Raw genomic sequence first — 27,743 nt, 5'->3', positions numbered from 1 at the left:
ACCATCGCGATATCAAAGTTCCTAACCATACATTTAGGACATGTAAGTTTCAATGTAAGATAAATAAACTACAATGTAAAATCAATGCAAGCTGCTCAGGTTCTGTATATCAACGCTAGATGTCTCTCAAACTCGGTTGGCAGTTACTATTTAAATTGTCTTCTTTTTTGTATATCCAAGCTCATTTATTTTTACAAAACTATTGTATCTTTATCGAACATAACTGGACTTGTAAGATATAAGGATTTGCAGATACTTACAAGTTCTAAAATGTAGGTAATAATTCTAGGGCTTATTTTAAAATTATCATTATTAAGCAAATGTTTTTGTCTTGTTTATTCGGTATGGCGGTCGACAACCCACTTGATCCAAGCTACATGGCGCATTACATCCGTAAAAACACTAGGACTGTGGCACTCTGGGTTGCCATAACTGACAATTCCGACCTGAATGAAGACCACTTGACCGTCATACCGAAAAGCATGACCCATGGGTCCTCCGGAGTCGCCGCTGCAGGACTCTCCGGACTCGTGGCTCACGCAGATCTGATCCCTGCGACAATTGACCAGGTACCTCCTGCGGCACTCACTCCTATCCACTCGCGTAACTCGAATGGATTTCAGGGTGTGGCTCGGAGATCCGGACGAGCTGCTTCCCCATCCTGTGGCCACCAATCTCTGAAGGCGCTCAATTCGCGGCTGAAGGGCAGTGTTTGTGATCAGGCAAATTGGTTTGATGTGTACTGCGGAACAAACTAAATTGTGAAAGCCAATAGGTGTTATAAAGAAATATCTACGAATTCTTACCTTTATACTCTACCGACTTGGCCAAACGGAGTAACCCAATGTCATGATAGCGATTGGTTCTCGAGTAGTCACTATGACGAATGGCCAAGTTGATCTCGAACTCCTCAGAGGGCGGTATGCAATCGGATCCGCTGCAGTCGAGGCTGGTTAAGCTATCGAACTCCCCCAATCGCACTGTTCTGAAAGTAATAATAGATTCAGTCAAGTTTCAAAGTTCCATATCATACATACAAATTCTCTTCGTTGTTTATGCAATGTGCGGCTGTCAGGATAAATCCTTCGAAAAAATAGGGATAAAAAAAGAAATCTTTGCAGTGGATTCTACTTACGATAGTTTATTAGCGAGCCGCCACACACAAACTTCCCGGAGTCGTGCAAATAGGCCATCCAAGGACTCTCTGATATGTGCGCTTGATGGCCTTCGTTTTTCAGGGCCTCCGGGGACATATATCCGCAGTTTGGCTCCAGAAAATGTGCAATTAATTGCTGATTTCCTAAAAGGAGGTATCCTAACAGCAAAACCCAGTACATTTCGATTGAAGCGACGCGAGCAAACTAAAAGATAAGTCGTTATGCCAGGGAGAACCTTATCAAGGAATTCTTGGATATATATGTTTGCGCTTTGCATTTTTCTTACGAAGAGTCATAAAGATATGCGATATTTAAAACAGTATTTTGATATGAGTATGTAGATTATAAAAATGTAAGGTTCTTTGGTACATTAACCTTGATTTATTTAAAATACTTTCAATTATTTTTGGTATGCCACTCGATCCAACTCGAATAAGGAAGTACATTTGTGAAGACAGTGGGTCCAAAACAGTGACCTGGCCCATAGCTGACCACTCCGAAGAGGATGACCCTTTTCTCGCGCCCGAATTGCAGCCTGGCCGTTAGGGGACCTCCAGAATCTCCACTGCACGTAGAACTTGTGCTGCTCCCCACACATATGTGGGTGTGATCCATCTGCCTGCCAAAATATTGGGAGCAATAGCTTAGACTATAGTGCGTCAAGGATGTTTGCTGAAGGACAGGACTATTTGTTCGGGCTTCCGTGCGACCCCAGCCTGTGGTGTTGAACTGCAATATATTCTTCAGTATATTCCTCGACCAGTTCGAATCCCCCATAACCATGCAGATCGGCCTTATGTGCTCTGGATTGGAATATTATAATATTTAATTTACATAAATTGACTCATCACCTCACCTCCGTACTGAACAGCCGTTTCCAGTCTGAGAAGAGCAATATCATTACTGTGGAAATCGTTGAAATGCCCATGCACAAATGTTCTTGTCACATTGATTTCCTTGGGACGGGGAATGCAGCCATAATTCGTGCAATCGAATGGCTGATTCACGTCATACTCCCCCAAGCGCACTGTTCTAAATACGGAATTTAGATATTTTCCAAGTATGTTTACAATAGCACTTACAATTGCCGATTGGTTTCGCTTCTGCAATGCGCAGCTGTCAATACATATCCTTTAGAACTTCACAAGTTATTATCTGTTGGTAGTTCTTGGCGAAAGTTTTTCAAATTACATACGTGGTGCGATCAGCGATCCTCCGCACTTCATCATTCCGCGCTCGATGATAATTACCATCCAGGGATTGGAAAGTAAGTCTGCAGCTCTGCCATTAATCACACGATAGTGTCCTGGCTCAGATCTAGCTGATACGCACTGTGGGTCCAGCAAATATGGCTGGCCCAGCACTTTCACACAGCCGAGGGTCAGTAAAAGTAGGAGCCTTACTGCTCCAGTTCCCATTACTTGCATCTATAATAAAGCACGAACTGACTGGGAATAACATTGCCAACGCCTTTATTAATACATCCCACAGTCGAGCTTATCGGTAATGTAAGCGGTCAGTGGTCCGGATTCCAAGTTAATTGTCGTATATATGAATTCCGCGAATTACGAGATCGGATTTGAGTTCTCAGTACGCGATTATAATTGCATTGTTGCATTTTCATATATTCCCTGTCACCAGAAAATCCTTTAAGTGAGGAAATGTATTAAATGTATAAGTAGGCTACATTAAGATGGTCCCTAGAGGGAGTGTATTTGTAAACGAACTATGTTTTACAAGTAGGAAATTCAAGAAAAACTACATATTATAAATCGACTAATGAATGATCTCACAGATCTCGGATTTCCAACCAATTTTGCAGATATTAGTACAGCCAAATCCTCAAAATCCTTTTTTTGATCTGCGAGGATCCCCGTTGTCAGCGATTAAAGCTGTGCGAACTTACTGATCGCTGACCGGAGCTTACCATTGGGCTATTCCCAACAGATTTCTAAGCCCACGCGATAAGAGAATTTATTGCAGTGATATTGATAGGAATTGTAGAATAAAACAAGGAAGAACGCTATAGTCGAGTACCTCGACTATCAGATACCCGTTACTCAGCTTAAGGGACCAAAGGGAAACGGAGATATGCAACCAGCAAAGCGAGATTGAAATGCGCCACCTATTTTTTTTTGGTTCAATCGATAGGTATTGACGAGACCAATACAGTTCAGTTAAAATTTTGTATCTAGCATGAAAATTGTGGGCGCCACAGGCTTGGGCGGTTTGTGGGCGTTAGAGTGGGCGTGGCATATTTGCGTAACAAACTTGCGCTGCGCACAAGGCTACGGAATCTAAATATGAGATACCAATTCTCTATCCTTGATAGTTTCCGAGATATCCACGTTCATATTAACGATTTTGTGAAGTTTGTGCGCGGTTTGTGGGCGTAAAAGTGGGCGTGGCAAACGTTTTTTTTTTATCAATCGATAGGTATTGACGAGACCAATACATTTCAGTTAATATTTGTATTGTAGCATGAAAACTGTAGGAGTCACAGTTTTGGGAGGTTTGTGGGTGTTAGAGTGTGCGTGGCACTCTACTGAAACAAACTTGCGCTGCGTAAGAAGCTCAGGAATCTGCACGCCAAATCTGAATAGCCTAGCTCTCATAGTGTTCAAGATCTCAGCGTTCATCCGGACAGACGGACAGACGGACATGGCTAGATCGACTCGGCTAGTGATCCTGATCAAGAATATATATACTTTATGGGGTCGGAAACGCTTCCTTCTGCCTGTTACATACTTTCCGACGAATCTAGTATACCCTTTTACTTTACGAGTAACGGGTATAAATAGCGATATTATATGGTTCAAAAATAAACTATGTTCTTTAATAGTTTAAGGGTTGCTCTTGCTGAAAATTGGGAATCATCCCACGATCACGTATAATAGTAAATTGGTGGTGCTTGGTATACTTGAGTAGTCTGTGTGTATTGTTGCACGACTTCCAGGATCCAGTTGATATAATGCATGACATTCGTGTGGACCGAATAATTTAAGCATGGTCTTCCGCCATAGCTGACAATTCCGAGCTGAACAACACGGTTTGAACCATCGTTGAATTGTATTTTAGCGGATATTGGGCCCCCAGAGTCTCCCGCGCATGTACCCGAGTTAAAGCCTGCAGCACAGATATGAGATGTATCCACTTTAGATCCGAATATGACTGAGCAATATGATCGATGCACTTGCATCAAGTTGGCGGTCCTTAATATGCTGCTAGGGGATCCATTTTCTGTGTTACCCCATCCAGTGGCAGTCAAGGAACTGATGTAATCCAATGGATTGTAGTTGGTCGGCAGACAAATTGGCTTTATGTAGTCTGGGGAATATTATGTTTGCTGTAAAATCATCGCATAACTGAGATTTTACCCACCTGTATACTGCACCTGCATGGCCAGTCGAAACAATGCTATATCATTCTGGCTAAAATGGTAATAATTTGGGTGACTTATGTAACCATCGACGGGAATTGCAATGGCGTTTGGCATGCAGGCTGTGGTCGAGCAATCGATGATGGTAGATCTGTCAAACTCCCCTAGGTATACTACCCTGTAATCAGATGATGAGATGAAGGTCCTTAAAATAATTATACAAGTGTACTCACGCGGGGCTGTAACTTACGCAATGGGCAGCACTAAGCACGAAGCCTGTATATGATATTATATATTTTTCATTCCCTATTCCGCAAAGTTTAACCTTTTCTGTTAAAATACTTACGGTCTGTTATGAGCGATCCACCGCACATGCCGATGGTAGTACTATGTATCAATGCCATCCATGGATTACCAAACATATCTGCCGGTGCGCTATTGATCATCATAGGGCTAACTCTAGCCCCAGTAGTCGAAACTCCGCAATTGGGATCCAGGAATGTTACAGGGATCTGTCCATTTCCAATGATAATCCCTGAAATCAGGGTAATAACAGTTGCGACGATCTTCATGTCAAAGCCCGCACTAAGAGATTGGGAGGCCAGAGTCCCGGATTTTATAATTCGGCAAGCTCGGAGATAAGCACAAAAAATATATTATGACAAAAAAAAAATGCATTAGACATTGCCGGTTTTTTCAAAGATTATCATAAATTTGTATTACAAAACGAATAATCATTTTTAAATAAATAACATTTCACATTGCCGGGTTTTTCAAAGATTACAGCCGAATATTTATTACAAATCTAATAATAATTTAATAGTACGCCAGTCATGGATTTTTGGAGGTTCCTCTAAAAATATTATATTTTGTTTTTGCAAAATAGTTTTGGAATGAAAAAACACATGTTTACTAAGGGTTCTTATATAGAATGTTCATATATCGTATGTTCTTAAATCGTTGTTTATGGTTTGTCTGGGCAAAGAGCTAGTATGACAAGCATGTAAGTAAATCAGGACTTTAAAGCTGAAAGGATTTTTCTCTGCTCAGCGAGTGAGGGGAAGTGGAGTCTCACTATCTCCAAGCATTCCCCCTATTTCTCTTCGCTGGTGCTGGATGCTGAGCAATCGTTTCTTCGGAAATCCATACACATGCCCACAAAGAGAGGTAATATCAATTGAGGTGTGGGCTTGGCCTGCCATCCCCATCGCCAGCATCTCGTTCCCCGATCTCTCTCTCTTGTTTTCTCGCTGGCCAAGTCGAAGCTTTGGTAACGGCCAACGCTGACTGCTGCCGTTTTGTGCTAAACCGGTTTAAGTTCGAAACTCTTGCTGCACACACTCAGAAAAAACACACAACTCTAGAGTTGAGAGAGACAACAACAGCAACAACAACGGCTGAAATAATCATTTTCATTTGAAATAAGCAAATGGGCCGCAAAAAATGAATAGCATTGGAATTTGAATATTCGAATTGGAATGTTCGAACTTCGAGCTACAGCTATGGAGACGAAATTAATTTTTATCTAATTATGAGTGCTTTGTTTGTATTCAATATGTGACAAGCAGGTACATTTCAGCGATGCTATTATAAATTGGTTTTTTATGGCTTTGTTCTGAGTCGTGTTAAATACCAGTCGATGGTTTACTCACAGTCTGAAAGATTGGGAGGTATTGATATTGGTAATTTTTTTTTTTAATGTATTATATATTTATTTAGATAAAAACTAGAATATAATGGTTGCATCATTGATTATAATGGGTATTAAATAGATTCTTTTTAAAAAAATTCACTACCTTTATGATGGTAAAAATTCTAAGTTTGTTATAAATAATTGTTGACTAAAAAATAATTTCTATTTATATGTATTTAAAAGATTTTATTTATTTATTTTTTATTTATTATACTTGATATTCAATGTGATTTAGTTTTTGTTAATTTAAAAATTCAAATGATTGTTTTATTTGTAGTTTATAGACAGCTGATTAATGCAGCAATAATATAATCGAACACCCTTGAAACACTTTAGGTATGCATTAAAGGCAAGATCCCCATCATCCACATTTATTATTAGTTATTGGCTTAAATTTCCGTAGCTGGGTAGAAGAAGTAATACCCTAGCCATCACTAATCGTGAGTGGATCTGGATCTCTGGATTTATTGACCTTGCCGGGCTGCTGGCAGTGGGGCGGCCCTCTTGGCTCCCTGAATCCTTACATTTCGGAATGCGGCTGTGGTCGGCTGAGGACGGAGGAGCAATGTTGTTGCTGTTGTTGCTGGTGTCAACATCAGCAACATCGAACAGCAACAGCAACAGCAAAAGCACGTTCGTGGTCTTGACTTTGGGCCGAGGCTGCGACTCTGTCGCCGCACGTACAACAACCATCTTACATAGCCGCCGATTAGCCAAGGTAACAAACGAAGAACTGGCCCAGACCCGGCTCACATCCAAAATGAGCTATCTCACTGCGCAAATCTTTCACTTCTTCGTAGTCGTCGCTCTGTTCAGCTCGGCTCGGCTCGGTTCTGCTGTTGTCGCTGGCTTTTAAGGGCCTTCCAGGCCTGCAAGCCTGCCATTTATCGCAAATGCATTGTGGCAGGCCTCCACGCCACTCCACTTTGCTCCACTCCGATCCATTCCTCCCGAGTGCCCCATCTTTCTGGCTCGGCTTTTGTTTCATGCTCCATGGCTAATGGCACGCAGGCTCCACAGGTTGCCGCTGTCGAGTGTTGTTGCAACATGCTGTTGTCGACGGGCGCCCTGCACTCCAAGGTCCAAAGGCAAAGGCAAACGCAGACCCAGTCCCCACACAGAGAGAAATAATGACCATCGTTTGGAGGAGGTCTTTTCCCTGTCTCTTATCTGTCACCCAGCACTCAAAAATATTATTTGCTTTATATTTGGTAGTCAATATATTTGTATACCCTTGCAAAGGGCATATTGATTTCAGTCAGAAGTTTGCAACGCAGTGAAGGAGACGTTTCCGACCCCATAAAGTATATATATTCTTGATCAGCATGACTAGACGAGTCGATCTAGCCATGTCCGTCTGTCCGTTTCTACGCAAACTAGTCTCTTAGTTTTAATGCTATCGGGCTGAAACTTTCCCAAAAGTCTTATATCTTTTGCAGGTAGTATATAAGTCGGAACCAGCCGGATCGGACAACTATATCTTATAGCTACCATAGGAATAATCGAAAAAAAAAATTTTTTTTTATATATTTGGTGTTTTTTAGCTTATAACCTCCTAAACTTGGAAATAACATTTTTTAATTAGTTTTGAATTAAATTTTATCGAAATCGGACGACTATATCATATAGCTGCCATAGGAACGATCGGAAAATTGGTGGAAAAATAATAGGAAACAAATTATAGCTTCGGTGTTTTTCAACATATAACCTACAACGCTTGGAAATAACATTTTTTAATTAGTTCTGAATTTCGAATTTAATTTTATAAAAATCGGACGACTATATCATATAGCTGCCATAGGAACGATCGGAAAATTGGTAGGTAAATAATATGAAACAAATTATAGCTTCGGTGTTTTTTAACATATTATCTTATACTTAATAATTATAGCTGCTAGGGTATATAAGCTTCGGCTTGCCGAAGCTAACTTCCTTTCTTGTTATTAGTGATATTTATTTTTTATGAGATCATCATTTGCTTTATATAATAATTTTTTAATAATCTAAAAAAAAGTTTATTTATATATATATTTGATGATTTCATTTTTATTTCCCTGCCTCTTATCTGTCACCCATTTCATATCGGGGTCAACATTCAAAAATATTATTTGCTTTATATTTGGGTAGTAGAACAGATTTAATTTTGCAATATATTATATATTTGATGATTTTCATTTGATTCATTCATGATTCTTTTGTATATATATAAACTTGAGGGCTTTTCCCTGTCTCTTATTTGTCACCCATTTCTTATCGGGGTCAACATTCAAAAATATTATTTGCTTTATATGTGGGTAGTCAATATATTTTTATTAGTGATACTTATTTTTTTTTAGATCATATTTTGCTTTATATAATATTTTTTTGATAATCTAAAAAAAGTTTGTTTAATTTCCTGGAAGAGATTTTATTTTGCAATATATTATCACTGTGGACGGCAGTACACGTAGTGGCGAAGCGTATACATATAGGCATATCCGCCAAATGGTCAACCAGGACCGAAACAAATAAATCTTCATAATCATCGACCCGTACGATCGCGACCGGTACTTAATTCAATAAAAAATTAACAAATAGAAAGCTACATGAATCCATTTTAAAAGTAAAGTTATCGCTTAAGAATAATCTGTCCCAATTCACAGATTTTTGCATTTTACTAGATTAAGTCCAAGTCGACTTCCATTTTGCGTACGTTCGCGACCGCATGTTTTTTGCCAATATTATGAAAACTATAGCTCAATAAACCCCATAATTTACACTAAGCAAAGAGCTAACAAAATGCTGTCGAAAAGCAAAAAAAATGAAAACGTTTGTTTAATTTTTTTTTAACTAAGTGCGTACGAACGTACGTTTGCGACTTGTGCAAGTGCCCATATTTGATTATTTTCAATTGATGATAAATATATAAACATGAGTATCAATTCGTAGATATTAAAACAATAAAACGGAAATAATTTGTTACCAATATAATCGATTTAATGAGTATTTAACGCTGTTAGTTATTATATAATATTGAAGTGGAATACCAGAACTATCTTTATGTAAATGCTTGATTTCTTCTTTTTATAATAAAGAGTATTGGAATAAATTTAAATCGAGATACTATGATAAAGAGTTGGATATGATATAGTACTTTTAAGAAAATGTGGAAGTGAGATGGTTCTGATTTCTCTGCGTGGAGCACACGTGTGCGTGGCTAAAACGTCCGTTTCTCGGTTTCTCGACTTCTCTCCGCGCTTATCGCCACCAGATTCTCTTTCTCCGGAGGTGCTTCTGCTTATCTGACCGGAGTGGCATTCGCTTCGTGCTTTATGCCCGGATTAAATTTAGCAAATCGAACCGATGCGCTAATTGAACTTGTTGCTGTCCGCTGGCCAAAATGGCCGCCCCACATTGTTGCTATTGTTGCTGGCTTGCCATAATTTACATTTAGCGGCACAAGCCACACATTGCAAATATTATGGTCGGCGGGACAGACTGGACTGAAATATATTTTCGTGGGTATTTATAAGTCAGCGGGCGGGGGAGTAGTATACTTGGTCCCTCGAGGAGTCAGAGATCTCCATGGCCAAAGCTCCCCAGCGTCTTGGACGCTCATATTTCACACTTCACGACAAAGCGATTAAAGTCGCGCAAACAATCTGTTATTGGAGTTGTTGCAATTATGTTTACAAAGACATTAAAAAGGAACGAAAAGCGAACGGCGAAATAAAAATACGAGGAACACACAGCCAACACAGCCAAAACAGCGCTAAGCCCAAGCTCAAAAAACTCGGAATCGCGTCGAGAGACGTTGAGGCACTCTTTATTTTGTATTTCTTCTTTTTACCACCGCTTGTTTTTTGTGTGTTTTTTGAAACGTGAGTCGTGCCCCAACAACACAGCAGACGATGGCGACAATCAATAAAAAAAAATCACTAAAAAAACCAGAAAACCAAATATAAAAACAAAACTCTTTATGCTAAAACGATGAGATGGAGTCAAAGTTTCTGCGTATTTGCACGCCTGCCTTTGCGGCTGGGGTTAAAGTTAAGGCAGCGGTCGATCTTATGGCCAATTAGCCGGGCTGAATGGGAGGAATGCTTCTATATACATATGAGCTAGCTCTAAAGAGCCATCAAAGCCAACTCGAATGTGCCGCATCATGTTGGGGCCCCAGCAATTAGCTTTAATTCTAAGCAGCTTTTCACAGCCATGTGACAAGTTGAATGCTGATGAAGCACAACCGCAGCCGGAATCTGATCGATCTATCATCTGTATCGACGGATTGCCAAGGCAAGGGCTGTGCCAAAGGGCCAGGTAATCCAATTACGCGCCTTTGGGTGTTTACTGTTTAGGGCTGGCACGCGTTTAAAGTTGGCCAAAATTAAGGTGATATTTGGGCAACAAAGTGGGGTACTCCCGATTTTACAGCGTTAAAAGAAAGCTATTTGGTTTATCTTTAAAATACGGTGATGGTTATTTAATTACAGTGATTAATCACATGATATTCTATTAATAGCTGCCATTTTGGCATATTTTTAGAGCTTCTAATTATAAAACTTAGGCCAGACAGTTTGCTTTTAGCAACCGTAAATAAAATAAACAATTTTTTCATAGTTCAAATTTCATATTGTGATCTTAAAAAGATTATTTATTCATTTTATATCATTAAATTAAAATATCAATCATTTTTTGACAATTTTAGAAATTATAACTCTACCAATAACATCATTTTGTCAATATAGTATCACTTTTATTTAATTGCTTGAGGTTTGAGTGGGTTAGGATCATTATAGCATGGTCTTTAAAAGTATTTCAAGGGCATTTAGACAGATTCTCAATCAAGTATTCGCAAAAAATCGAATACTAAGGCCTGTTTATATATTCTGTAGGTATGTATTTATGTTTTCCCACTGCTGAGCACCATGTGCCAATGTGCAACACTTCATAATGCAACGAATTTGTTGCGCCCTATGGGCTGGAGCATCCCTACTCGGCCTGAGACACTTGAGCGCCTCCTGAGCCGATCTTTTGTTACTCTTAATCTGCGTGGCACTTGAAAGTAACGCCTCGACTCCGATTCTCCGACTTCCAGACATCGATGGTGATGATCACGATGGTCCCAATGATTCCGACAACCTGTAGAGCGGCCAGGAATCACATCAAGGGTCTGGTTCTCGAGGCTTTCTTTTGAATTCGGGATGGGAAAAGCAGAGGAGATCATAGACAGATGGAGTGCTGCACTGGAGTGGGGGAGTTAAAAAACATTTCTCTTCGCATGGCATTTTGTACGCTTCATCAAATGTTTATGAGTGTGGGTCGGGGCATCTCGGCGTCTCGCCATCGTATCTTACACCTTTCGAGCGTCGTTTACCTGTGGATCTGGGGAGTGGAGTGGTGGAGTTGTGGAGTGGCCTGAAGTGTTTTCAGAGTTCTCGGATCGTTCTCAACTCGATGTTCGGCTGTCAGTTGCATGCTCTTCGATTTTGACAGATGATTCTGTACGGGTTGGGCCAGCACTGGCCTTTGATTGAGGTCTGCTCGCAAGACGGCTATTAATATGTTTGATTATGGCTGCCAATCGCAGGAGATCGGAGCGGCGCTTTCCCCCTACGAAAACTCTTGGAAACGCTTTTCAATTTAAATGTATTTTCATGCTCTGAAACAAAGCGCCGATCGAGACAATGCAACGCCTCTCGAGAGTCGCAGCGTGGGACTCGAGATTCGAATACGGCACGGCGAGTTGGTTGCGCTTTTCCAAGTGCACCTTTTGTCCCCGGCATTTGTTTTTTGAGTTATGCCAAAGTGGAGAGGTCAAAACGGTTCGGTTTTACCTGCCGCAACAGTGTCCTTTTGGCCCAATCCCAATCGCAATGCCGATTCCTTTCCCGCAGCGCACATGGCGCAGGCGTAAAAACCCCGATTTCTTGTGGGCTGGGAACAGGTGAAGAGAGGCCACCGAGATCTTGGATCTGCCCTAACAATGTTGACATCGCTCGAACAGAAATCTTTTTGCCAAAAGACAATCCATGGCCCACGCAGGCTCAGCTCACAGATACAGATGCGGGCCCAGTTACAGATACAGATACAAATGCCGAGATGTTGTGTGCTTATATGGCAGCATTGCCCACACACACTTAAGTATGTACAGCCAGGTGAGAGAGCGGCGATCGTTTTACCTGAGCGTTTTCGAATTCGCCGCATTTCGACTGCAACAACAACAGGCGACACTAGACAGCAGAACCTCCAGCAACAACAATAGTGCCAAGAAAAATTGGGATATACACAAGATCTTACCTGTGAGAGCGACCTGCAATCGATGCGAATCTTAAATGCCCTATCCCAGCTGTCGGAGTTAAGATGCTGCCGGATTATCCCCGAATTGGTATTTTGCCCTTACTGCTATTTGGTATTTTGGGGGAGGAAAAATCAGAAGACTGATTATGAAGTACTTACCTATAGTAATAAGAGAGATCGTTACTATAGTCTTAAAATTACAATTGAGAATTTGTGTTTTCAATAACAAAATGGTTAAAATTACATGCCTCCACAGGATTGTTATACAAATATTTTCTAAGTTAGGGGTATCTTAATGTGTACCATCTTAAGTTGGTATTCTCGATTCTCGATCATTAATATTCAATTCTGATGGGTTATGCCAAGTGTTTTCGTAGAGCATTCGGTGGTCAGGGCGGATTACCCAATGTATCTCTCCGCCTCATTTCGTATTACGCTGACTTTTTAAAACGCTGCTACGCTTACGATTACCTGTGGATGTAGATGCCCCGCTGTCGGTGCGAGTGGGACAGGGCGAGAGCGGTGTGCAGCTGTGCTCTATTGTTGTATTTGCTGTATGGCTGGCTTTGCTTTTATTTTGACCTGATCTGCGCTTGAGATTTCGCTGCTCACCTTTATTTTTACCTGTGAGTTGGGTCTCTTCGCCGAGAAAAGAGATTGTGAGATACGGATTGGGTGAGAGGAGAGAGAGAGAGAGCGAGAGAGCTGCGGCTTTGGCTTCGCTTTTGGTTTCAGTCTCGAATACAACTTGTTGCTGCGCAGACGCGAATCGCTCCGTGCGGACAGTCCGAGTTCGAATCCTCTGCTATATCTTTGCTCTCGATCGCGGCGATTGCTAATTCGACGATCGTGCTAATCGAAATACCGAGAAATCGCAGAAATCCGTAAAAATCCCAAGTCGAACCGGGGTGTAGAGCAAGTGCCTTTGGCCAATACTAAACGTATTTTTGTGATTTCCCTGCTAATTGGCAGCCGGGTCATTCTGCAGTGGCTCGAAAGTGCGCAAGATGGCCAAGTGTGTTTTTGTGCAAATTAAAGGCTGTGGGGGCAAGGCAAAAACAATTGCTTAGGGCAATTAAAGTTGCGCCTGCGCCTGCGCGCCCCTTCCTAACCTCAAAAATCGAAGTCTGCGGACAAAAAATAATAAAAGAAGCTGAAAAATACATCTGAAAAATAACAAAATATATATATAAAAGCCTTCGGACAACTCTTGTGGCTCGTAATGTGAAACTGGTTCCTATAAACACACACACACACGTTCAGGCGTTGAAAGACCCACTCGAAAATACACACACACACACACACGCACACACAGTGAAATGTAAACACCCATACAGTGGCAAATTGCAACGACAACAGCTTAAATACAACAACAACAAAAGCAAACGCAGTGAAAGAGTCGAAATAAAATTTATATAAAAAGCTGTATCTTTGGCACGCAAAGCTGAGCAAGCAAAAAAAGAGCCGAAAGTAAACCGCAAGTTCAAGAAAAAACAAATTTAAAAAAAATAACCCCTATGACGTCAGGGGTTATTGCTTGGAACAGGGCTTGATTCATCCCACTGTACCACCCACCACCCACAATGCTGCTGCGTCGGCGCAACGGCCTTTGCCTCCCCCTTTTGCTGCTCCTCCTGGCCCACTGCATCTGCATTTGGCCCGCCTCGGCGATCGCCCGGGATCGCTACTCCCGCCAGAACAATCGCCAGCGTCATCAGGACATCGATCGGGATCGGGATCGGGATCGGGATCGATTCCTCTATCGCAGCAATGCGGACAGAAATCGGCAGAGGAGCAATTCCCATTTCGCTCTGGGAGCCAACGGATCGATTCCCACCATTCTGGAGGATCAGAACAAGAACGAGTTCGTCAAGGGGAAAAGTAAGTCTTCCACCGCCAGGATCTATCCATCTTCTTCAAGACTGCGCCCATCTATCACAATGTGTTTGGTTAGATCATCTGCCTGCCCGCCCATATATCATCCGGAAAAGCCAAGTCAACCCATATATGTATGGCCACCGAATCAGTTTAACTCCAGAGTTTCCACCGTTTTTTTTTTGGGGGGTTTCAGTTTCGTTCCGGCGATATGCTGTCGGTTATCTTATCGCCAGTGGACTCTTGTTTTGGTTTTGTTTGCCCCTCATGCTGCACTTTATATATAGCTACGTTTTCGGCTGCATTTCGTATTATTAGGTCTTATCGTTACCCTGCCAATGTTAGTTACTTAGGGGTGGTTGTGCAATATCGAGAACGGAAAGGAATATCTTTTAATATACAAAATATTTTTTATTTATCTACGTCTATCAGAAAGCAAAATTTTTGATAAAATTGCTGGTTGTTACTTAGGAATGCGGGCTTTTAAGATAGTAATTTTCTTAATTGAAAATAGTAATTTTTCTCTGATTTACATTTTTAAAAAGCTTTAAATTAGCTTTATTATTAGTGGTATCTTATTTATTTACTCACATCCTAGCACTGCTAGGTTATCTTTTGTTTTAAGTAGTAGTTTCTTTGCTTTACAAAATATCAAGTATACGCCAGGGTATCGCCTAGTCATAAGGGCACTTTCCCCTACTTGTTACCTGCCCTTTGCGCTGGTCTCACCTGCCCTGTGCCTCACCTCTTGACTTGGCGCTGGCTTAGTCAAAGAGTCTTGTGTGCACTATCGCCCCTGTTTCGAGTTCCCCCACACCTCGCCATCAGATATGATGGCAAACATACCCAGAATACCAGAACCAGAACCAGAACACACTGATTAGCCAAGGAGAGCATTTCGTTGTGCATTTCGTAATGTCAAATGTACAAGGTAACGCGTAGTTAGTTGGTGTTCAAATCGCTCGACTTTTCCCGCCGTCTGCGTGCCCTTTTCTCTGCATCAGCAGCAATTGCAGTTGCAGCAACAACACACAACTAGCGACACAATTTCCAGCTAAAATGGCGACTCAATTTGTTGACTCCGCAATTCTCGAGGTTTTCTTTGCTGTGGGGTTCGGCTGTTGGGCGTTGGGAAATTAATAAAAAATTGTATTCGCGCTACTGGAACTTTCGGCCAGGCTGGCTGTTTGACTAACCATTTGGCCATAATTGAATGAACAGCACTGCGTATCTGGCCGTGTCTGTTTGCACAATACTTTGAGGCAAATGTTTGTATTTGGCGGGCAAACAAAAATGTAAAAAATTAAAAAAAGGGAGGCGAATATACGCGGCCCGTCGATATCCAGTATTCAGTGATCTTGTAGCTGCAAATTAATAACTGTATGAGCGCTTTGTGCGCCAGCAACTGTGCAAATATTGATAGGAAAACTTTGGCCAAGGGGTCTATGCTAATGGAGGACAACTGCCACATAGCCGGATATGCGGATATATGGCTAGATAAGCGGGTTATGCCAGCCGATAAAGATTCCTGCCTCTGAGCCGATAATCGCCATGGAAGTTACCCTTTTTTCACCCAGACGATCGTTGTCACAATGCCCTTTTTCGCAGAAATTGTTCGAGTTGTTTGCTCGTCGTTACTGTTTCATTTTTTTTTCTTTATGACCATAAATAAGCACAGCTGCGGTAAATATGCAAATAAATGCTAGAGAAAAGCCTGCACGTGCAGGCGAATCGAAACCGTTAAACAAAAATCATAGAGGGGGTTGAGAAACTTGAATAACTCGCAATTGTTGTTGACGTCTTTATAGCTCGAAACACTGCACTCACTGGCAGTTAACCGTCATTCATTTCTTTATTCATGCGAATTCGTAGTATAACTTTAGATTAACTTATCAATATTTTTCGTAGAATTTTACATTTGTTGTACCTAATATTATCATTTTCATCATTCATATTTCGCTCGAATCTATACTTGTTTGTTATTATTTTGTATTGAAAAGTACCTCTTTATATGCATGGAAAATAACATTATTTAAAAATGGTAATTTTTTATAGAAAGTACATAAATGTTTTTAGAATAAAATATTTACTGACTTAACAATCCACAGGAGTATCTAATAGTTACGAACTTTTATAGATGTGGGCTTCCCCAATTTCTTTTAGTTTGTTCTTGAAGTTCCCAAGGAAATCCTCGTAAATAGTTAACCATTCCTTCTAGATTTTGGATCTCAAATCTCCCCCCGCATAGATACACACCAACACACACACACACACAGTTTGAGTGTGCGTGCTAGCGCTTGAAAAACCGCATTCCATAGTGCGCTTTGCTGCGATGGCTTCGTGAGCCCAAGTCCGAGTCCAACCAGCATCCCAATCCGATCCCCAGCCCCCCGAGAGCCCCCATTTTCTATTTTCCAGCTAATTACGGCGACAGGCACGCGCTGCCTGCGCCCGTGTGTGTGCGTATCTGTGTGCGCTTTGCATTTTTCCACCATATTTCTGATTAAGCCATCATATCAAAGAAATAATGGCCAAATTGAACTGCGAAATGGCCAGAGCTTGGCTTTCAGCCAATGCTGAACTTTAAGGCCTGGCCTGCCGCAGTCGTTGATGCATTAGCGTTGCATTTACTTTTAGCTGTTCAACTACTTCCAGCAATTTTGAGCCCGAGTCGAAATACTGGTTTTCTAAAACCCACACAGATACACACACCTCCGCGAGAGAGGAGAGCGTCAGAAAAATGGAAAAACATAAAGAAAGAGCATCTCGGGCTGCTGCGATTGCGCAGTCTGTCGCTCACTTGTTGATTGTTCCAAAGAGCTCGGCTCTCTGGGCACATTTGTTTGGTTTTCCTGGACCCAGAGACACTTTTCCTGGGCTGCACAGGAAAAAAGATTGTATGAGTTATAAAATATACAAGAGTTATGCCCAAATTATTGGAATATATCATATATTAAGGATATATGACTATTTGTGATATCTGTAAAACCATGATATCATATATGTTGCATTGCATATAATAAGTGATATTTTACTAAACTAAATTTAATATATATATATATAATAATATCATATTTATATACCATGCAATTATCACTAAGAAGTAGGGCATATTTTTTTCCGTGCTGACTATTTTGAACTTTTGACTGCAGTTCGCTTGACTTTCTGCCTCCGCCTTTTTTCTTTGCCTATTTTTTCCGCATGTGGGCGTTCGATTTCGAAAACCAGAGTTAAAGCCGAGGTTGTCGGTCCTCTGCCCACGAATTGCTGCCGTTGCCGAGATCGCTTCTGAGACCTCTCCCCGATTTTCTTTTCCGTCTCGCTCTCGGGCCGTTCTATGCCTAAAAATAGTTGCGAATGCGAAAATTCAAAGCCAGGCAGCAGACCAAAAATGGCGCCAGGGCGTGCTCATTAAGCCAAGTCCAAAGCTGTGGCCAAAAGCTGCAGCTCAGCCCAGTTGGGGGCTTTTGATGATGATTAAGGGGTTCGGGGATTGGATGTTGGCTGTTGGGGATTGGGGTTCCAGAACAAAGAGTACTGGCCACGGCGAAAACAATAAGCTTATCTAATCCAGGCATTGCTGTTGCGCTTGCTGTTTTGCTGTTTTGCTGTTTTACTGTCGTGCCTCACGACCTGCGCCCAATTGTTGTTCGAAACAAAATGAACGCGCTTCGAACACGAAAACCCGAAAGCAGAAGATGCTGATCATGGCGATCTTGAGGATCGGAGACCGGGGGTCGGGGATCGAGGATCAGGGGAGGGGCTCTGAGGAAAACCAGCCAGATGAGCCGCCACAAGGCATCACCATCACCATCATCTCCAGCCAAGAGGCCTTTTTTTGTGCCTCTTGTTGCTGCATCTTCTTTTCATTTCGTTTCGTGGCCGTTGCCTGATTTGCCTTCGGTCAGACACTGGGAGAAATAGGGGTTATCGTAACATTTTCCCTTAATACGCAGTTCTAGTAGTTTATATCTACTGATTTTTTTTTGGTTCTCAAAAAGGTCATCTATCATAATATTTGATATTATGATACTACAAACATTTTTTTCATATGTTCCAAACAATCTTTAGTACAAAGTCTAAAAAAAAATATATTACAAAGTGTTTAAATTATGTCAGCATATACAGCCAAGTCTATTATAATAACAAGATATTAAAGAACAATACAATTTTAAGGCTATCAATGGTTATACTTATTTAAACAACTGTATATCATTCTGTATATTCTAGAATGTGTTGGGTCAATATTAAAATAAATATGTTTTAATATAACATTGTTTAAATAATACTCGTATATTATTTGGAGGTTTCGATAGGTTTTCCATTCTAGTAAGGAAAATATGGAATATTTAAATTCCTTGCAAGTTCCTTTTAAGAGGTTTATTTTTTGGCAGTGCCCTTTTCGCAACCGAGGACATTCGATTGTCGGTGCTTTGTTGTTGGTGCTGCTGCCTGCAAATTTGTTATGCCAGGCCAAGCTGAAGATGCGCCTGGCTTGAAGCGTTTTCTGGCTAAGATTTCCTGGCCCCTGTTCCCTTTCCCCGCCCCTCTGAAAACATCCCACCACCCGCTGCAGTTGCGCTTATTTGCCTTCGCCTTCGTGACGCCACGATGCGAGCATAGAACAGCACCGCTGCAAAAGCAGTCAACACGAAAGAAAGTTGCCGCAACAGCATTCTGCCAAAGCGAAATAAAAATCAGAAGGAAAGAAATCAGTTAAACCCGCGGAGAGAGAGGAAAATTGCAAAATCCGCGCACGTAAGCGTCGGGCACTGGAGACTCTGGCTGTGGCTCCAATCCGGTGGTAAACCAAGCCCCCCTCCCCTAATGAGCTGCGTGTTTTTAATGGCCGCACAAATGAATTTATTAAGCACTTTTACACAATTTCATTGTAAAATAGGCGCGTGCCGAGCCGCCGTGGACTGAAATTGTCGCAAAACAGTTATGAATTATTTATGGGGAGTTGAGTTTAAAGAGGGGGGGGGGGGGGGAGCTTACCGTACCGTACCAATCGCATTGCAGTCGCCGTCGGACGTTAATCTATGACACCTTGCGATCCGGGCAGCTGCACATCTGAATATCTGCATATGGCGCCCGATCGAAACTTTCACCAGCGACACAACGCGGATCAAATCAATGTACTTTACTTGTTCATCAAAAGTATCTCCAAACTCAGTGAACGCCAGCGGCATTAACGGGCAGACATTGGCCGATAATTTGATCGAATTGGGGATAACCAACCATTCGATCGCATAGCTCTAAATCTAAACTCTGAGAAAACAAAGCCCCTGCCTAATGCCCTTTTAAATCTTTTGTTATATTACAACAAAATCTACACAATTCTTGTTCTTCGCATTGCCCCCGGGCGAGGGTACACAAAAATGTTGCCAGCCATCTGGGGTCTCTGGGCTTTGTTTTTGTTTTTTGGCTTTGGTTTCGGTTTCGGGCCATGAGTTAAAAATCTTTTCCACGAAATGAAAACACAGATACAGATACAGGTAAGGGAAGGTAAAGAGCGCCGAGAGCGCTACAAACGTGAGCAACAAAAACTGTTAAGTGCGCAGAACCGGCTGAGCGAGTCGGGTCTGTTGCAGCGATAAAGTCGGGTATTGAGGGATCTGGGGATCGGGGGATCGGGGACCCGAGGGGAACGTCAAGAACGCTTTGCGTCTAGGCCAGAATCGGTGGAAAACTTGGGGTCCAAAAGTCAAATTGCCGATGGAAAACCGAAAGAATCGATTATGCAGTCTCTTGGCTTTCTTCTAGGCATTTCCATCTTCGAAGAAAAGGCAAACACAGCAGCTGGAAAACAAAAACAATATTTAGAAAGTCAGCAAAGTAAAGTCCGGAATGCGGTTGCCTATTAATCAGTATGTCTGATGAATGGCCAGAGGGGGGATTGAAGGGCGTTTGGAGTCGTGTGTGTTGATGGCTTGGCATACAGATCGATAAACAAATACAGCAAATACAGCGATTTTCCAGAGTCTGCGTTTGCGTCTGCGCTTGTATTGGTTGATTAATCTCGGCGCTGAAGTTCGTTGCCTAAGTCTTTTGTTTTAATGAGCACATCATGAATTATGACTTTGATTTGTGCTGTGCTGTGCGGCGACTGACGGAGAGGCCGAGACCCCATCCCCGTCCCCGTCAACGGCCACTCATTAATGTTGCCACACTTAGCCTTAGCCTAAGGATTACAAATTAGCCTTTTTGTGAGCCGAGCCTGCCGAGGCGGCGGGCGTGTCGCGCTGGCCAAGAAGAAAAATCGCAAATGCCCCGCCACGCTCGATTCGCAAGAAACCCGAGTTGAAGCGTTTGCCTGGCAGGGAATCTCCATCTCCACGGCCGTCGCGTCGTGGCTTAGGTTTCAGGCCTCGAACATGAAAAACCTGGCTGATAAATTGTGCGCGATAAAGCCCAGTCGAGGAGTCGAGAGTCTTGAAAAGGGTTTCGTGATGTCGGCTTCGTTCGGCATGAGAAATGAAGGCGACTGATGATGCTGCCCAGCGGCAGCCTCGACCAAAAAAAAAATAAAACAAACAAAAAGTAAAAAAAAAGAACGGCCAGAAACAAAGCTCAAGAATTTGTACGAAAATTTTTGCGCTTCGATTGCTGCAGCCGCTTTTGATCAGTGTCCAGCGACAAAGTCGAGGTCCCAGTCGTGGCCTCACCTTCGCATCCACATCTCCTGCTGCTCCTCCAGCTCCTCCAGCTCCTCCTCCATCTCCTTCTTTGGCGGAATGCATGGGACGCATATCTGGGGGCATTTAACTTTTTCTTCCCATCGCCAAAGGAATTTCTCTCGTTTTCTGGCGACAGAAATATTTCTGTCTTTGGTTCGTTCCTCTTCATAATTATGGGATATTTGTTCGAAGGAAATCGATAAAGTTGGGGCTGGTAGGAGCGGCCATTTTGTGGATAATTAGTTGGGTGCTCTGCTCCGTGGGTTGGGCTACTCTGCCCTTTCTTATAGGTGGGTGTCTAGCTCCACCACTCCAACTCGAACCACTGACACATGGCACACTTTTTTCGACCCACACGGGCCAGCCCACATGGCCCTTTTCATAAGAATCTCGGCATATGAAATTGTATCTATCGGATGCAAATCAATGAAGTTGTCGCCGAAGATGCGCGACTGCGCGACTATGAGATCGGCCAAAACAGGTCGCTGACTAATGATAAGAGGCCGTCTGGGATGAGAAGCGAGACTGCGTGGGCTGCTAATTATTAAAAACGCCAACTGGCACTGAGTGTCTCGCGCCCACTGGTTTTGTTTCGGTTTCTACCTCATTTTACAGCTTCCGAGCCAACAAACAGCCGGGCAAAGCTATTTCCGTTTACGATCCAAACTTCGAACCCAAATTAATTTCCCCAACCTGCCCAGGCATACGTCAATATCAACATCAACACCTACCTACCACCTACCTGGTGGGCTGTGTATAATTGGACAGTTTAGGGTCAGCCGAATCGAAGAAATCAACCAACAAACCCATTAGCCCGCATGAACACCCACAGTATTACAACGATTTCCCTTTTGTCAACTCTCTTTGCAGTCTGCATCGGCACCAAATCCCGGTTGTCGGTGCCCTCGAACAAGGAGCATCATTACCGGAACCTCAGGGATCGGTACACAAACTGCACGTACGTGGATGGCAACCTGGAGCTCACTTGGCTGCCCAACGAGAACTTGAACCTGAGCTTCCTGGACAACATTCGGGAGGTCACCGGCTACATACTGATCAGCCATGTGGACGTCAAGAAAGTGGTGTTTCCAAAGTAAGTTGGTTCCCTATGTAGTATATATTGGTTATTTCATTTTACACTGAGATATGTTAGAAGTAAAGTTATCCCAATCCTACATTTTTAAAGGCCTTATGCCTGGATTTTCACAAACTTATTAGATTTCTTTTAAAAAATTATGAGATTCTGTCTATTTTTTTTATTATAGATATAAATTCAAAGAATGTTGTTAGGCTGTAAGCCCTTTTTTCTCTTAAAAAAATTCAGTAAGGCCATAACCAAATTAAGGCTTTAATTATTAAATAGCTAAAAAATATAAGGGTTCAGCGTTGGACTTTATAAATAAATAGTAATATTAACTAATAATAATTCCCATTTTTAGATTGCAAATCATTCGCGGCCGTACGCTGTTCAGTTTGACCGTGGAGGAGGAGAAGTACGCCTTCTTCGTCACCTATTCCAAGATGTACACCCTGGAGGTTCCCGATTTGCGTGACGTCCTTAATGGCCAGGTGGGCTTCTACAACAACTACAACCTCTGCCACATGCGGACAATCCAGTGGCCGGAGATAGTGTCCAATGGCAAGGATGCGTACTACAAGTACAACTTCACGGCTCCCGAACGCGAGTGCCCCAAATGCCACGAGAGCTGTGCCCATGGTTGCTGGGGCGAGGGTCCCCACAACTGCCAGAAGTTCAGCAAGCTGACCTGTTCACCCCAGTGTGCCGGAGGTCGATGCTACGGACCCAAGCCGCGGGAATGCTGCCACCTCTTCTGCGCCGGCGGATGCAATGGACCCACGCAGAAGGACTGCATTGCGTGCAAGAACTTTTTCGACGAGGGCGTCTGCAAGGAGGAATGCCCGCCCATGAGGAAGTACAACCCCACCACCTATGTCCTGGAGGCCAATCCGGATGGCAAGTACGCGTATGGAGCCACCTGTGTGAAGGAGTGTCCCGGTCACCTCCTGCGCGACAATGGCGCCTGTGTCAGGAGCTGTCCCCCCGACAAGATGGACAAGAACAGCGAGTGTGTGCCCTGCAATGGACCCTGTCCCAAAACCTGTCCAGGTGTTACAGTCCTACATGCTGGAAACATCGACTCCTTCCGGAATTGCACGGTGATCGATGGAAACATCCGCATCTTGGATCAGACCTTCTCGGGCTTCCAGGATGTCTATCCCAACTACACTATGGGGCCACGCTACATTCCCCTGGATCCCGAGCGACTGGAGGTCTTCTCCACCGTTAAGGAGATCACTGGCTATCTGAACATCGAGGGCACCCACCCGGACTTCCGGAATCTCTCGTACTTTCGCAACCTGGAGATCATCCACGGTCGCCAGCTGATGGAAAGCATGTTTGCCGCCCTGGCGATCGTAAAGTCCTCTTTGTACAGCCTGGAGATGCGCAGTTTGAAGCAGATTAGCTCCGGCAGTGTGGTCATCCAGCACAATAGGAACCTCTGCTATGTGGGCAACATCCGGTGGCCAGCCATTCAGGTGCATGCCGAGCAGAAGGTGTGGGTCAATGAGAATTTGAGAGCAGATCTATGCGGTAAGTAAACTTTGCAAATTTTGAACTGGGCTCTTTCTATATCTAATATTTCTTTTATTATGATACAGAGAAAAACAGAACCGTTTGCTCGGATCAGTGCAACGAGGATGGCTGCTGGGGAGCTGGCACGGATCAGTGTCTGACCTGCAAGAACTTCAACTTCAATGGCACCTGCATCGCCGACTGCGGTAATATCTCCAAGTAAGTAACACAGCACCCCTGGTAATATATAGGCCAACCAGCTAACTGATTTTCTTTTCCCTATAACAGTGCCTTTCAGTTCGATAATAAGACCTGCAAGACGTGCCATCCCGAGTGCCAGACGTGCACAGGAGCTGGAGCGGATCACTGCCAGGAGTGCGTCCATGTGAGGGACGGGCCGCACTGTGTGGCCGAGTGTCCCGGAAACAAGTACAATGACAACGGAGTCTGCCGGGAGTGCCACGCCACCTGCGATGGATGCACTGGGCCCAATGACACCATCGGTTTGGGAGCCTGCAAGACCTGCAATCTGGCCATCATCAACACGGATGCCACCGTGAAGCGCTGCCTGCTGAAGGACGACAAGTGCCCGGATGGCTACTTCTGGGAGTATGTGCATCCGCAGGAGCAGGGATCTCTGAAGCCGCTTGCCGGAAGGGCCGTCTGCCGAAAGTGCCATCCCCTGTGCGAACTATGCACCAACTATGGATACCACGAACAGGTCTGCTCCAAATGCACCCACTACAAGCGGCGGGAGCAGTGCGAGACTGAGTGTCCTGCGGATCACTACACGGATGAGGAGCGGCGGGAGTGCTTCCAGTGCCATCCGGAGTGTAATGGTTGCACGGGTCCGGGGATCGACGATTGCCTGGCCTGCCGGAACTTCAAGCTGTTTGACGTGAATGAAACGGGTCCTTATGCCAACTCCACGATGTTCAACTGCACCTCGAAATGTCCCCTGGAGATGCGCCATGTAAACTACCAGTTCGCGGACATTGGACCCTACTGCGCCTCCCGTCCGCCGCGGAGCAGCAAGATGACCGCCAATCTGGATGTGAACATGATCTTCATCATCACCGGGGCTGTCCTAGTGCCCACCATCTGCATCCTGTGCGTGGTCACCTACATCTGCCGGCAGAAACAGAAGGCCAAGAAGGAGACCGTCAAGATGACCATGGCCCTGTCAGGCTGCGAGGATTCCGAGCCACTGCGTCCCTCGAACATCGGAGCCAACCTATGCAAGCTGCGCATCGTTAAGGATGCCGAGTTGCGCAAAGGAGGAGTCCTCGGAATGGGAGCCTTTGGTCGGGTGTACAAGGGTGTTTGGGTGCCGGAGGGTGAGAACGTTAAGATCCCAGTGGCCATCAAGGAACTGCTTAAGTCCACCGGTGCCGAGTCCAGCGAGGAGTTCCTCCGCGAGGCCTACATCATGGCCTCCGTGGAGCATGTGAATCTGCTGAAGCTCCTGGCCGTCTGCATGTCCTCCCAGATGATGTTGATCACCCAGCTAATGCCGCTCGGCTGCTTGCTGGACTATGTGCGGAATAACCGGGACAAAATCGGCTCCAAGGCCCTGCTCAACTGGAGCACCCAGATTGCCAAGGGTATGTCCTATCTAGAGGAGAAGCGACTGGTGCACCGCGACTTGGCTGCCCGCAATGTCCTGGTTCAGACGCCATCGCTGGTGAAGATCACAGACTTCGGATTGGCCAAGTTGCTGAGCAGCGATTCCAATGAATACAAGGCGGCCGGTGGCAAGATGCCCATCAAGTGGCTGGCACTGGAGTGCATCCGCAACCGAGTCTTTACCAGCAAGTCGGATGTGTGGGCCTTTGGGGTGACCATTTGGGAGCTGCTGACCTTTGGCCAGCGGCCGCACGAGAACATTCCGGCCAAGGATATCCCTGATCTCATCGAAGTGGGCTTGAAGCTGGAGCAGCCGGAGATCTGCTCGCTGGACATTTACTGCACCCTGCTCTCCTGCTGGCACTTGGATGCCGCCATGCGACCCACCTTCAAGCAGCTGACCACTGTCTTCGCGGAGTTCGCCAGAGATCCGGGTCGCTATCTGGCCATTCCTGGGGATAAGTTCACCCGCCTGCCCGCCTACACGAGTCAGGATGAGAAGGATCTCATACGCAAGCTGGCGCCCACCACCGATGGCTCTGAGGCAGTCGTGGAACCGGATGACTACCTGCAACCAAAGGCGGCACCTGGTCCTAGCCACCGAACTGACTGCACCGATGAGATACCCAAGCTGAATCGCTACTGCAAGGATCCCAGCAACAAGAACTCGAGTGCCGGCGACGATGAGACCGATTCGAGTGCCCGGGAAGTGGGCGTGGGCAATCTGCGGCTGGATCTGCCGGTCGATGAGGATGACTACCTCATGCCCACTTGCCAGCCGGGACCGAACAACAACAATAATACCAACAATCCCAATCATAACAACATGGCAGCGGTGGGCGTGGCCGCTGGCTACATGGATCTCATCGGAGTGCCCGTCAGTGTGGACAATCCGGAGTATCTGCTAAATGCGCAGACACTGGGAGTCGGAGAGGCGCCGATACCCACCCAGACCATCGGTATACCGGTGATGGGTGTACCGGGCACCATGGAGGTCAAGGTTCCCATGCCGGGCAGTGAACCCACTAGCTCCGACCACGAGTACTACAATGATACCCAAAGAGAGCTGCAGCCGCTGCATCGGAACCGCAACACGGAGACGAGGGTTTAGACTTCCAGACCCCGAGGGAGGAGAGATTGCCAATGGAGGAGGAGAATCTTGCCAAGTGCCTTTGGAAGCCATCGCCGGCTTTTATCCTAGATGGAAGCCCGTGCGCCTGTACAAAGCCTAGACCGACCCATAGATTTGTATATTACTACCGATATTACTCTCTAGTGTACTTAGCCAGTCCCCCTTTGTGTATATGTTATACGACTTCTCTATCCTAGCCTCTAACAAATCAGTAGTCAGCAGGGATCGTCGTCGCGGTCCTGCGCTTCTAGCATCCATGTAATTACGAGAAAAAAACACCGATAGTGCATTTCTTAGACGCCTCCGCCACGCCAAGCTCGAAGAGATCGAGATCTTAACCAGATCGGCTCCACCGGAGGACGCCCACTAAGCTAAGCCGAGATGTCCAGTTCCCTTGGGCGTCAATTACTTCTTGTACTTGTAGTTAGCCGTAGTCTCTTGTAGCGCCTAGTTTCCAACTGTGATATAGTTTTAAGGAATCGACCTAAGGACTTGCAAAACCACGATGAACAAATCAAACGACTCGACACACAATTAAGGAAAAATAGTAGAAAAACTAATCAATGTGTAGCCACATAGCGATCTTATGCAATTTTAGGCCTAGTTTCAAATCCCATTCGATAATATCAAGTTTGACAATCAAATCCCGAGCGTGCCATGCGTCGATCGATGCAAATCTCCTAAAGATTTCGAATACTTTGTTGGCACACTAGAGTGTAAGCGAATGCCTAGGCGATATGTTACTGATCAAAGATACATAAGTAATCCACACAAATATATTCTTCTAATATACAATATATGTACCACATATACACGTGTAGATTTGCCAAGTTATGCTTACTGAATAAGTTAATTTAATTTAAAATAGACTATTTACATATATGCGAATATATATACACAAATAAAAATTATTTTTCAATAAATCAAATTACTTTTTTGTGGTAAATATATGAATCAAAGGTAAGTATACTTTAAGAAGACTAGAGCACATAAGTACAATATTAAAAAAAAATTACAACATCCTTATACTAGCGGTCGGCAGACTCCCATTAAGGGAGGGCAAAGCTCTGCTCGCTCTCTGCCGCCACACGTACAATGTACGAACGCAGTTGCCCTGTCCAAATTACAGTGGGACACCAATCTTGAACTTTGTCTGAAGCCTATTTATCTACATGTCAAGTCTCAGCTCTTTAGCACTATTGTATCCAAGTCCAAACTGACAGACTAACGGAAGGACATGGCTGGATCGACTCGGCTATTCTAATTAAGAATAAATATTCTTTAGAAGTACGGAAACCTGTCCTTCACGGCGTTACAAAATCCTAC

At 44.0% G+C, this 27,743-nt stretch overlaps 4 protein-coding genes across 7 annotated transcripts in view; 1 reads left to right on the top strand and 3 right to left on the bottom strand.

Annotated features, from left to right (window-relative positions):
• The window catches only part of LOC119552178 (epidermal growth factor receptor), a 42,547-nt gene extending 15,207 nt beyond the window's left edge, over positions 1-27,340 (top strand). The window contains exons 1-5 of one of the 2 annotated variants that reach the window (XM_037862012.1): positions 13,264-14,389; positions 21,934-22,156; positions 22,503-23,677; positions 23,746-23,878; positions 23,948-27,340. In XM_037862012.1, coding sequence (XP_037717940.1) covers positions 14,092-14,389; positions 21,934-22,156; positions 22,503-23,677; positions 23,746-23,878; positions 23,948-26,396 — 4,278 coding nt within the window. In that variant the 5' untranslated portion in view covers positions 13,264-14,091 and the 3' untranslated portion in view covers positions 26,397-27,340. Of the gene's footprint in view, positions 1-13,263; positions 14,390-21,933; positions 22,157-22,502; positions 23,678-23,745; positions 23,879-23,947 lie in introns of those variants that run through there. The other variant, XM_037862013.1, reaches the window with a different exon arrangement.
• On the bottom strand, positions 232-1,557 carry LOC119552179 (serine protease grass). Of its 2 annotated transcripts, XM_037862015.1 has the most exons (4): positions 1,136-1,475; positions 1,038-1,083; positions 807-985; positions 237-742 (listed from the first exon to the last, which is right to left on the bottom strand). In XM_037862015.1, exons 1-4 carry the CDS (start codon positions 1,335-1,337, stop codon positions 336-338), a joined length of 834 nt encoding a protein of 277 aa, XP_037717943.1. In that variant the 5' UTR covers positions 1,338-1,475; the 3' UTR covers positions 237-335. The 2 variants fall into 2 exon arrangements, with proteins under 2 accessions (XP_037717942.1, XP_037717943.1); XM_037862014.1 differs by lacking the exon at positions 1,038-1,083 and having other exon boundaries at positions 232-742; positions 1,136-1,557.
• LOC119552180 (chymotrypsin-like protease CTRL-1) lies at positions 1,516-2,760 on the bottom strand. 2 transcript variants are annotated; one of them, XM_037862017.1, is made up of 5 exons: positions 2,353-2,760; positions 2,240-2,288; positions 2,014-2,189; positions 1,844-1,960; positions 1,571-1,776 (listed from the first exon to the last, which is right to left on the bottom strand). In XM_037862017.1, the coding sequence occupies exons 1-5, from the start codon at positions 2,582-2,584 to the stop codon at positions 1,700-1,702; spliced, it is 651 nt and encodes a 216-aa protein (XP_037717945.1). In that variant the 5' UTR covers positions 2,585-2,760; the 3' UTR covers positions 1,571-1,699. The 2 variants fall into 2 exon arrangements, with proteins under 2 accessions (XP_037717944.1, XP_037717945.1); XM_037862016.1 differs by having other exon boundaries at positions 1,516-1,960; positions 2,353-2,584.
• On the bottom strand, positions 3,972-5,108 carry LOC119549460 (melanization protease 1-like). The gene is made up of 4 exons (XM_037857559.1): positions 4,883-5,108; positions 4,770-4,812; positions 4,539-4,714; positions 3,972-4,484 (listed from the first exon to the last, which is right to left on the bottom strand). Exons 1-4 carry the CDS (start codon positions 5,106-5,108, stop codon positions 4,042-4,044), a joined length of 888 nt encoding a protein of 295 aa, XP_037713487.1. The 3' UTR covers positions 3,972-4,041.
• Positions 27,341-27,743: the final 403 nt, after the last annotated feature.

The sequence above is a fragment of the Drosophila subpulchrella genome, chromosome 2R (genome assembly GCF_014743375.2).
Source record: "Drosophila subpulchrella strain 33 F10 #4 breed RU33 chromosome 2R, RU_Dsub_v1.1 Primary Assembly, whole genome shotgun sequence".
In the NCBI taxonomy this organism is placed as follows: domain Eukaryota; kingdom Metazoa; phylum Arthropoda; class Insecta; order Diptera; family Drosophilidae; genus Drosophila; species Drosophila subpulchrella.
Note: the sequence above shows the minus strand (reverse complement) of the source record. Positions and strands in the feature narration are given on the sequence as shown.